Raw genomic sequence first — 12384 nt, 5'->3', positions numbered from 1 at the left:
TTCAAAGAATGCTCAAGGAAACCTTAACAACTACAGGAAATTTCAAAAAGCAGATTATATTTTCTAGCAACTGATCCTGGTTTGTCCATGACATTTGCAGGAGAGTCTGGTTAGTAAAGCTTTCCTGTAGCTCCCTCTCTGTCCCCAAAATACAGTGAATAATAATAATACAGTACAGCATTTTTGGACTAATAACTTGATTTAACTGAATTTTCTAAGATGAAGTAATCTACTTTTACCAAAAAAAATAAGCGCTCCACTCTGCTCCAACTATCTCAAAGGTCTGAGAAGTGTTGCATGATTATACTGACCACGTAGCACTGTAACAGTAAAAGAACATATACATACATATATATGTGCAATATTCACTTGCATGAAGCTTTTACCCCCAAGCTTGTATTTCTGAAAGCTGTTGGAAAAATGTCACTTAAAACAATTTAATCAACAAACATATCCTACACTTTAATAAACAATGCCAGATAACCCACTGACATTTCTTCAACTTCTGCAGTGAGTTTTTCTGAAGCTCTCTGGCACATCAGAAGACACGAATGAAAGCCTTATGACAAGTTCCAAGCTGTACAGAAGGATCATGCTTATAAGAAAGTGATGAAACTTTTATTCAGCATCATGTCTTTGAAATCAAGGACAAAGGTGCTTCATCAGAAGTGAAAAAAAAAAACGCTTTTACTTGTTTTCTCAGTAACTGAAATTTGATTTACCAACTACGATAAAAAAAGAGGTAGATGGAACAGATTAAGATGTTACTACAAAGCAGCAGAAAATTTTTTTAGTACTTACTGGCACATGAACCAAAACACTGATTATTCTGATGGCTTCCTGCAACATTTAAGTGTTGTATACGAACTGTTCAGAAGCATTTAGTATCAATATCTGATTCATTTCCACACATGAGGCAATTCACAGTGAGCGGACACACGCTAATGGAGGAGTTTATTTTCTGAAGCAATAAAGGAAGGAATTCTCCTTTCAGTACTAGCACCATCCACCTGAAAAGACAGGCTGTGGAGAGCCACTTCTCCACATTTTTAGCTACGGGGGTGATGTAAATTTTCTCGTTGTCTTAACACTTTCATGATCTTGAATCTAAAGTTGTAGCTCTGCAAAGACACTTTGAAGACAGACAATGAACTCTTCACATTCACTTTCATGTGGTTTGGGACACGTTCCAACTTCATTTCAAAGTTTGTTTTGAAATAAGAACTCATTCTGAGATAAAAAAGAGACTCTTGAGTTTAATTTATTGTTGTCAGGTCTTACAATAGTTTTCATATACTTGAATACAGACTAGTGAAAGAATGAGTCATCTTATAATTGATGTCACCTTTTGCTCCACAACGGGTCAAACGGAAAAAGTTCTTGCAAAAGTCAGAGAACTGAGGCGTTATCTTCTCTTCAACAGCTCAGCACTCACGTGTTAACATGCTGAGACTGGAATCATGTAATCTGCTTTCAAAATTTCTCTGAAATGCAGTTCCCTGTCATTAGGTAAGTCATTCTAACAGGCCCGATCTGTTCCAATACCAACAACAGTGATGATAATCACTGAACAAAGCAGTAAGTATTCTGTACTGGAACAAAAACTTTACAGAGAAAATGTGATAAAACTGTGATAAAAATACACCTGCCTCTCCCTTAAGCTCCCATTCCCTGTAGCAGAGGAAAAGCCAACTTCTTGCAATGTCCTACATAAAGCTTTTGGTATGATATCCTGTCCAAAAGTGTCCCACTTTCTAGACTAGGAAAACAAAGATGTTAAAACAACTATGGAGTAGTTTCCATGGGTTTCCAGGTTTTTTTTCTGCAGTCCCCACTAAGGCAGAGGATGTTAACGATTCCTACATTAAAATCCTACAATTCAATCCGCACTAGCTTTAGCTTTCTGATCTGGTCATACACACGTGTGTGTAAATGAGCACATGCACACAGTATTAGTAGAATTATTGCCACTGATACGCTTCATTAATTTAATTCAGCAAAGTGTATTAATGCCCACAAGCACAGGGAGTTCAAGGGCATCAGTAGAACAGAAATGACATTAAAAAGACTCCTGACACCTGTCCTTGTCATTGTGGAACTGCAAAAATGCTATCTGGTAAGAACTGAAAAGTTTAAAAGTTAAAAAGATTTGCAAAAGAACTGTGTCAAGAAGAAAAGAAAATAAAATGACATTGATTCTAGATGATTTATTTTAGAACTCTGAAGAGTTTGCTCACAAGTACAGCACTTATTAGAAACATGTTAACATACTGACTGTTCAGTAATTTAGTAAATTATTGGGCTCAGTTATGCTTCCCTGAAATCAAAATTTTGACCTGGCAGGAGGCAGATGTCCCAATGCAGTTTTGGTTGCATCATGGCCAGAAGACATTTGTGCCTGTGAGTGGGCAGAAGTATATGACACGTTTCAGATTATTCTGAAATAATTCTAACCCATATTTTGCATACATATATGGAAAAAAGCCATATATACCATTTTCGAAACCATAACCATACAGTTAAATATAATACATTTGACTTTTCTCCATATGCCACAAACACCTGATAAAATAAAATTTGCCCTTTGACCAAAAACCAAGTCTCTTTTAATGCACAAGATAGAGTTGCATATTTTCATTACTGTAATGTGCCCTTAGGTAGAACCAATGACTGAAAAGGAGAAGTGGGAGATTCTGAAACAGAAAACGAGTAAGTTGGTGTCCCACTGGAATGAGCTGGAAAAAACAGTTTCCTGACCTGAGGCCCTACTGTAAGATTCGGACTTAAAATCATGTCATCCTCGCCTGCTGTTGCAATTACAGTAAAGGAGGTGAGAGATACCAACAAACTATCCTCTGGAATTTGCTGAAAAGAATACTGATCTACAACTGGTTTGTTTTGACAATCCTTATTAATTTACAGCTATGCACAAAGACATTTCTTCTTGCTTGGGAATAACCAGTTATTAGAGCAGGACCTACAGATCTCAGACTTGCCCTTTAAAATCTACATACTACATGCCATCAATAGAAACAGTCTTTAGATTTGTCTTACCATGAGTAGCTCACTGAAGTCTATACGTTATGAGTGAGGTAGCAGAAACCAAAACCTTTTAAACTGATTGCGAGTCATCGGTTTTTTGATTGCTACAGAGAACTGAAGATCACAACAAAATTTCTGCTGACTCTAAATCTAGACCCAAATCCATATGTATCATATGTCATTCTGGCAAATTACTTTGAATTAGTTCTTAGGGGAAAAGCTTTCAAGGAGCTAGGAGAAGAAAAAAGATTGTTTTGAACAGTAAAGGAGGACAGACAGAAGTGACTGTCAGAAGAACAGAGAAATACTCTGTCCGAGAGTACAGTTTGAAACACTACATTCTTAACATCCCAAAGTTCAATATTCTGCTCATTAACCTGAGCTCTTCAACAAAGACAAAGACATACGGGAGGATTTTTATAAAGATGTGAGGGAACAGGACAGTCTTAAAATCACATTCTTAAAGCTCACACTGAAATCAGAATTGTGAATATAAAGCCTGACATTAAGAAGAAAAGCATTCTCCAGATTCTGCCTTGCCAACAGGTTTCTTGTCAGCATCTCTGCCACTGTCTACTTTCTTATCTGTATGTAAAAGCAAACCTGAAGTGCTGTGCCCCCGCACCTTTCAAAGAGATCTATAGGTCATGACAGAAAAAGTTTAATTTTCACAATTTTGGGCAAGAGATTTCATCCTAAGTAATCTTACTGAGGATACTTACTAAGCATCTTGCTAGTGGCTAGTGCAGAAAACATGGGAGCCTACCACATTGTCACTCAGAACTGACAGCTCTTTTTATTGATCAGAGATGGCACTAGGAGCCTTATTCAGTCTCTGCTCTTCAGTGTGTGCCACACTCTTCCAACACCCTTTCCAACGAGTGCCTGTCAATACAACGTGTTTTTGTGGGGGCAAAGCAGGAGCAGAGGTTCCCCTCGGAAATCTGAGGGGAGGAGGAGTGTGAGTTCTTTCTCTAAATTTTCCAACCATATTCCAGCTTTTCAAGGCCCAGGGAATGAGCATCATCAGTTACCTGGCCACAGAAAAATCCTGAGAGCTCTCAGGTAGGACCCATCGAAGCCAACAAGAAAGGAAGGTGTTAAGCACTCCCAACAAATAAGTCCACAATCTCACTACATAAAACTGCAGGGAACACAGCTTTATTTCTGAACTACTGGAGAGTCCTACCACTACCTGACCCATTTTTTTGCCTGCTTTATGGGGAGCACAAGTATTCAGACTGCTTTACTTGCCAGCACTACATGAAGGCAGGAAATTCAAATACATTATTGTGGTGATAACCACTGGCTCGTTTACTCTGCATACCTAAGATAAGCTTCAGTGCTAAATTAAAACAAACCACACACGGCAAGATCTTCATCTTTGTTTAAGCACTGCCTGATAATGAACACTGCCTTGTTTTTTTTTCCCAATGAAAATAAAATGTATATTAATGGCCCTTTGTTAAATACCTTGCTGCTTAAATGCAGTTCTAAAACGTTCTCTTCCTGCTGAATGCTGCTGCAGCACTTCAGGTGACCTCCACAACTCCCCAAAGTACATGAACTGCAACACACGGTTCACTGTCTGACAACCAGGGTAAAACAGCACCTGCAAGAACACTGCGTACGATGCATGCAGCTTCCCACTGGGTAATTCTCTGTAACAATACAAGCATGTTGTTGACAGAGAGAGTACACTCAACAACTGTGTTTATACGCTAATATTAATACTGAATTCTGCACTATTAAATCTCTCCAGGGATTCAGCTCAGCAAGATGGTAAGGACTTTCATGGGCTATTAGCTTCCAATGCTGTCACATTTTTGTTGGGCTTCCCACCCACAGGCTGACCACCAACAAATACAGTTTTGCAAAAATAAATAGAACTCCTCCAATTACAAACTAATTCACTAACTTATATGTACAGGCTCTTGTTCCATGTACACTTAACTAGTTAATTCATGAAGCATCTTGTAACAATGATAACTACCACTAATTTCTTTCTTCTTTGACCCTTAAGTATTGTTCTATTACACAGAAATAAACTAATGGGCAATAAATGCTTTGCAAATAACAAGTGAACACATCTCATGTACGTAAGATGTAAAAAAATACATGGTTAGCAACAGAGAGGAAAAAAAAGAGTCCTACAAAACTAGATTATCCAGTCTGGCAGTTCTACTGTACCAACAATAGTTTTGCAACAATTTTTTTTTAAACAAAGGAAGTTCCTTGAGCAATACACTCTGACCAAGATCCTTTTCATTACCAAAGTGTGTTCATTTCTCCCTCAAAAAACCTCTTGTCACTTACTAAGTCTGGCTGCAAACAAAAGCCAGTTACAATAACCTTCTAGGACAGGACTATGTAGGGTACGTTCATGTCAGGCAAATGACAAGCAAAAATCAGTAAGCTTCTCCTAACACTGCAGTAGCCTATAGCAACAATAAAGGAGACAGCTGATAACTTTTTTTATTCAAGTCCGTTCAGGGAAAGGAGAGGTCTAAATTTAAAGAGGAGACAGGGGAGAAAATCACACCTATTAACCAAGATCCTTCAAGAAAATACTTGCTCGCTCCTTTTTACTCTAAGAGGAGCTACAAAAGCAATCATTGCTCATTTACAAAGTTAACTTTTTGTCTGGTAGATTTGCATTCAAACACAAATGGCTCCACAAATAAGAACAACTGGTTTGTACTGCAGACATCGGATATGCACAATCCATTCCCTACCATTTCAGCTCACCTACCAAACTGACATCAGGTTTAAAAATAGAGGACAGAATGATGCAATCACTGTGACTCCATTTGACCTGCTTTCCAATTTATTTCCAGAAATGACGAGAAAGTGCTACAGTCACTTCTACCATACGTAATCAGAGTCCCACTAAAACAAATTTATATTAAATATTGAATTTTTCATGAAGACAGAGCTATTGTTGCTCAGTAATTAGAATTATAAAATCACTTCCAATCACTGAGCAATTTTAAGCGCAGTTCTTTTATTCAAAAATCTGTGCTGTTCCTAAACATCAATTACAGAAAAAAAGCCCTGAGATTTGCACGATATCCACGGGATCAGTGAATGTAGATATTCCAGACACAGAATCACGCAACTCCTTTGCTACCAGATCCACCAGCTGACACTCTCATTTGACATCTGTTCTGTTCTATGCTTGCTTATATTGCATTCATTCCCATAAAACATGATACCTATCAATTATACCACTACAGCTTAAAAATTCTGGCAAAAAATCCCCCATAAACTTGGAGAAGATCTGCAAGTGAAAACACGAACATGAACATGACTCCAGAAACATCGTAGCTTAATTCTGGAGTAAGAGGAAAACTAAGAGAGAAAAGAAAGTATTTACCAGGCCCTACAACAGTTCGAATTATCAATTGATTTGACTGTAATTACTGTTATTGAGTAGAGGGCATCAAGACTCCTCCTGCTCACCTTCTTTTAAAGTCCACTTGATTGCTCCCGTCCTCTTGCTGACAGCATGCAAACTTCCATCAAGGGTTGAAACAAACAACAGTGTTTCTGGCACTGTTACTGAGCTGGTGCTCTGGAAAAGAAAAACCCATATGTTGAATATAATTATTTACTAGAGAGTTTACTCATAACTGTCATACAGTACACTGTCTAGAACAGCACTGCTTTTTAATCACACAGGCTGGACAACTTTCTTGTCCCTTTGAATTCAGTGCTTTATTTTTTTTTGCTGTCAATATTATGGACTGCTTACTGCGCTAAGTTCCCCTAGAGGCAAACTGGGAGACGCTTCAACTCAACCTCCATTTTCAATTTGATATCGGTTTTCTTGTACTAGAGTTAGGAAAAAACAGAGATCGGGCTGATCAAGGAAATAATTGATACAAGGCTATGTGATAAGTTAGCTAGGGTAAGGATCTTCAAAGCAGCTCAGAAAACCTAAGTGTTAATGTCAAAACCGTGCTATTATCAAGTAAACAGAACGTATTCTTGCCAGGATTTAGTGCCCTAGAGACGAAAAGACGTTGGCTGGTAGAACATGGATGAATAAAACCGAAAGGTGATCGATATTTACAGGGCTGAGTGCGGCTGAGAGACAGGATGGAGCTGCAGGCATGTAGGCTGTCTCTGAGCAAGGACAAAATATTTAGGATAGATGCAGTCTAAAGGCTGGAGGAGATCCATACTGTTAAGCCTTTTACTTGTGTCTCCCAACACTGTGTTTCTTCAGTAGATGGTAAACAACACTGTTTAAGAAAGTCTGTATGTATTAACACATCCACAGACACCTCCTAGAAAGCAGTGAGCTGGGGACTCAAAGCTCAATGTGACATTCTAATCATTCTGCCGTTGAGGACACGTCACTCGTATTCACACGTACGGGCACAGAGCTGTTTGGTGCCTGCTGTTACTTCTACAGCACAGGCAGCTTTTGAGCCTGCCTATTGCAGAGCATGTAATTTTATTAAAAGCGCATCACACGGACATCGAGGACTCAGAACTATGTAGTTATCACAGGAACTGTCAGGCTAAGTCACATTCACATTTTCACTGCACAAAGCAGAAAAAACATTAATTTAATGTCTACTTGTCTCCCTGCCTAAAGATGATCCCATACACCCTACAACTGACCTGTTTCCGTTCACCAAGTCTCAAGTTATCCCTCAAGTATCTTGTCATTTGTAGACTATATCTGCATTGCTCATCTGTGTGCCACCTGCCATGTTTAGGAAGTTTCACAGTTAAATATAATTCTTAACCCACCGCAGTTCATGAAATGAAAGTGTGTGCATGTTACGTAATTAATTATGTCTTCAATGCCTTAAATTGTAAAAATCAATTATCAGTCATGTGAGAATTACTGCAAAGCAAAATACACAACTGCTAAACTAAAATGCATGGATATAGAAGTAACTTTCTTTGGAAAACTATACATTTTTAGTACAACTCAACCAAAGCGTTACGACTCTCAGGTAAAGCATACAGCTAAAAGGATGATATAATAAAGTCATAACTATCCAACTTTCAGGTTGCACCTACAAATAGTACACATGCTTCTTTCAAGTCCTACTGAAAACAGCTGGAGCAGATGATTTTAAACAACACAGTGCAGAAAAAAAGAAAGTACAAATCAACAATGCACAAACCATAGATGAGAAATAATGGCTGGAGGTCCATAAAAAAAAGATGTATTTTAACACATAAATATAATTTTCATCTGATGTAGTTAAATTATGCAGGCTGTGCAGATATCTGCACTTAAATAAAACAAAATATTTACAGCTGCGTCTGGAATCAAACTTTGCAGTGTTTGCTCAAACAAGGACACTGAATAACAGTTGCTCTCATGCCCACAAAACCTGCAGCTCAAGATGTTACTGATTAAATGGAACTTAAGAGTATCTCTCCAGCCTAATGACCTGATTTGTACATAAGAACAATGAGGAGCTTTGTAGAGTTACGAGTTCTCATTCCTTTGTAAAATGTATTACTTTTGTTAGAGCAAACTATTGTAGCCACTGTATCAAAGTAATTCATGAAAATTTTGCCCTTTAGGTCTTTTTGCACATGAACTCCCAAACAACTTAGGATGGTGTAGCTGATTTATAATCATCTAGTCCAGTCTTCCTATCTTCCTTAAATAAGCACTTAACAAGCCAGATCCACCGATTCTGCAACCAGAAGGTGAAGACACAACCACAATCCATTATCACATCCATTTGGGGCTGAAGCCATCTATTATTAGGCTCAATATGACTCCCCAGGAAGATTTACTTTTTAAATCTGTCATTGCCTAGCTGCCTGCATAAAACTATCCTTAAACAAAAACAAGAAGGAAAGCTTTGGGTTGCATTCTAGACATCCTTATAGCTGCTTTTATGCAAAAGACACGGCTGCTTTGCAAACAAAGAACTGCTTCCTGTACAACACTGTAATAATTTAAGAATTACAGTAACTAATCTTCCTAATGAGCAAGTGGGGCACCAACTGAGCAATGTCAGTGCTCCTCAATTCTACAGCGTTATCTTGCATCAGACTGGCAAATTCCCTCACTCTTATCGTTGGTGTGAGGCAATGAATTACAGCGGTGCGAACGCAGAGTCATAATAGGAATGTTTTGTGAGCGGGCTGTGCTGTGGTCCCAAAGAGATACCTGTTGAAGGAGCAGCAGGAGGCTGAAAAAAGCTACATTTGACCGACTTCTTTCTCTGGCTCTCAGAGTCTGTCAGTCACAAATTAAGGATGTTAAATTTCACCACAATCATCCTGGCTTTCTGGTTTGCCTTAGTATTCAACAAACAATTGGGATTAACGGAACAGGAAACTGTCTATTTGTTTTCCTTTCCCATGGAACCAAATTCACCTCTCCCCCATCCAGGTAATGGTGGAGCAACACCCTAACGTGTGGCACGATACAAAATGTATCTCTTTTTGTACAGGGGCTAGATCTTGAGACATAACTGACAGCAGTCACTCTCGAAAACACATGTGTATGTGTAGCCACATACCAGCCCAGAGATGCTCACGCAGTCATTACTAACCACTCTGGTTTCAAGCTGTTAAGAAAGGGCAAAAACTCCAAAATTTACTGGAAAGAGTGTTGTGATGAAAACAAGAAGCAATGGATGGTGGTAAAAATTTATTCCGAATTACTCTTTGTGCAGTAACATTCTGCACTCATATATTAATTTTCATTTGAAGATCTCAACATATTTTATCACCAAAAAAACCCCAAACAAGACTGGCTAACAGTGATTCGTGATAGATAGGAATTTCTTCCTTCTAGATACAAAAATGTTGAAAAGCCAGTTTACTTTTAAGCTAATATATACTTAATGCACACACACACAAAATACATATTTACAGCCTTTTGGTTTAGGTAAGATGTAATGGTTATTTAATTTATTTAAACATTACCTGAGAAGCTTTGTAATAAATGAAATAACTTGAAAGCCTCAGTTGCATAAAGCTGTCTGCAGGGCTCTGGGCTTACAAAACAGAAACAAAACAGAGCAAAAACAAGAACCGAACACAACGAATAAATAGTCCAGCTCTGAATTTCAACTAATTGCACAAACAAACCATGCCTGTCAAGTTAACTGCATTTAACTGACCACCATTCTCAACTGTCAGATGTTGCCCAACAGCAGGCAGCAGACAGCGTTCAAAGGACATGCTACATATCTGGGTGAGTTCAAAGAAGAAATCACAACGCACTGCAAAATCTGAACAACTTCTTAGAAACTGTTTTTTACTCAGGCCTTTGACAAGCAGGTTTCAGCTTTCTCATACTAAACAAATGTGTATTTCCACTGCAGCTGTACTGACAAAAAATCTGTATTCCAGAGAATTCAGTTCTTCCATCAGATTCATAGGTAAGGCAGAACACATTTTTAGGTAACATTTCAATACAACATGCTATACGGTATAAATGCCGTAAATTATACACCACAGGGAACACAAGAAATACCTGTTTCTTCATGAAGACCTATCTACCCTAAAACTGCTCCATGAACAAAAACATTTAATTTAAAAGACCCCAATGACTCTGTTTGCTTTTCTATCAGAAAAGATATACCAAACCCTTCCATTATCCAAACTGCTAATTTTAGTTAAGGAATGCAGTGAAACTATCTAGAGTGAAACACAGTAGGTTGAGCAAGAATACACAACTGTCAAGGGCAGGAAGTGAAAATTATTGAAGTTCCTTTAAACTGCAGGTGGGAATTTGACATCCAGAATGTAAAGACTAGTGTTGAAGTTTAGTTGCAAATAAAAATACAACATATAGGAAATCCACTACATCTTCCATGTATATAGACCAGGACTCTTTTTCTAGTCGACTTTTCACTCTCTCTGCACAAGTTTTTCTTATCTTTTATCTTACAGAATCAGTATATTCTCCACAATGCATGTTCTCTTCCTGTCTTCTTCTTGAGAAGTGAATAAAGCATGTATCATCTTCACAAAAAAATGTGCCTGTAAAATAACCACGCTCATGGCTGGGTATCAAATATAAGTAATATATAGTGCATGGAACACTACTTGTAGCTCTGTAGATTTGACGTTTTCATATTTAACATTTGTGTATCTGTTTGTTGTGGTATCAAGTCTATAGAAATTATGGAATGAAATGTGAGCTCTGAAACTCTCATCAAAACATCATTAACCAATATTTTTTCAATTTTTTCAATTTTTCATTAACCAACTTTTTTCTAATTCTTTCCTTCCCCTGCTCCATTAGTCTGTGCTTAAGTTCTGCTGCTTTTGAAGGGCTTTCTTATATTTAGCCATCAAAGTCACATTGATATGGTCATTGCAACCCTGTGTCAAAGATACCATCTTTAGTGAAAGACTAAACAGAGGGCAAATCTCCTTAGTTCTTCCTTTACTTCTAAAGTTGTATTTGCACACAAAATACAGAAAATACCATATCTTAAAAATCTTCCATTCACTCCTACTTTTCAAAGCATACGATATCATGCAGTTGGGATTAACCAGCTGAGTAATACTCTGACACTGCTGACGCTTATGACCTAAATTTAAAAAAACAGATGAGTCCAAGGACTTTGCTAACAACATTGCTAATTTATTCTGATCAACATCTACAGTAGTCATTTGGAGAAAAGGCTAGGGAGTTAGTATAACAGTATGGAAACAAGTTTTTTTCCTTTCCAATTGCATAAAACAGTAGACATGAAAATGAACAGATTATTTAAATAATTATCTGTATTTCACACACTCAGAAATAAAAAACCACTTTTGATTTTATTAGTGTTATCAGTGGCTGGAGGCTGCAATATCAAGGTTGCAAATACTCAATGGACTTTATTTTGAACACAAGGTTTTGTAATTGATTAATGGATTAATTAAAACTTGGAATTAGTACTGCTATGAAAAGCTATGAAAATTATAAAAACCTATATGTAAAAGCCAAAGTTGTTTTTATTTTTGTGTGAAGTATGTCAGAGCATTCTCCACCACAAAAACCCATAATAATCTCAGTGCTGAGATAGACTGCATAACTGGTATGCATAGATACTGTCCTCCCTGCAGGGATGGGGTCTCAACTGTTGTGATGCAATGAAAATCCTTGAAATAAATTTTTGTTTCATACTGCAATTTTATTTCTGAGGAAATACAGCAATTGAATACAAGAAAAATACAGCAGGACATGAATCAGCTGAGCAAAAAGAACTTAATTTAGTGAAGTGAGAAAACAAGATGGAAGGAAAACCTGGTTTGGGTCTTCTTTTATTTTATCTGAAACTGCAATAATGTCTATTTTAACAAGTAACCTCTTTGGAATTCAGTGACAGCTTCTACTGCCTTGACAGTCTG

At 37.6% G+C, this 12384-nt stretch overlaps 1 protein-coding gene across 1 annotated transcript in view; it reads right to left on the bottom strand.

Annotated features, from left to right (window-relative positions):
• The window catches only part of ERN1 (endoplasmic reticulum to nucleus signaling 1), a 38138-nt gene that overhangs the window by 18970 nt on the left and 6784 nt on the right, over positions 1-12384 (bottom strand). The window contains exon 4 of the mRNA XM_086624321.1: positions 6505-6616. Within this exon, the coding sequence (XP_086480447.1) occupies positions 6505-6616 (112 nt within the window). The remainder of the gene's footprint in view (positions 1-6504; positions 6617-12384) is intronic.

This window comes from Tauraco erythrolophus, chromosome 20 (genome assembly GCF_009769465.1).
Source record: "Tauraco erythrolophus isolate bTauEry1 chromosome 20, bTauEry1.pri, whole genome shotgun sequence".
In the NCBI taxonomy this organism is placed as follows: Eukaryota; Metazoa; Chordata; class Aves; order Musophagiformes; family Musophagidae; genus Tauraco; species Tauraco erythrolophus.
Note: the sequence above shows the minus strand (reverse complement) of the source record. Positions and strands in the feature narration are given on the sequence as shown.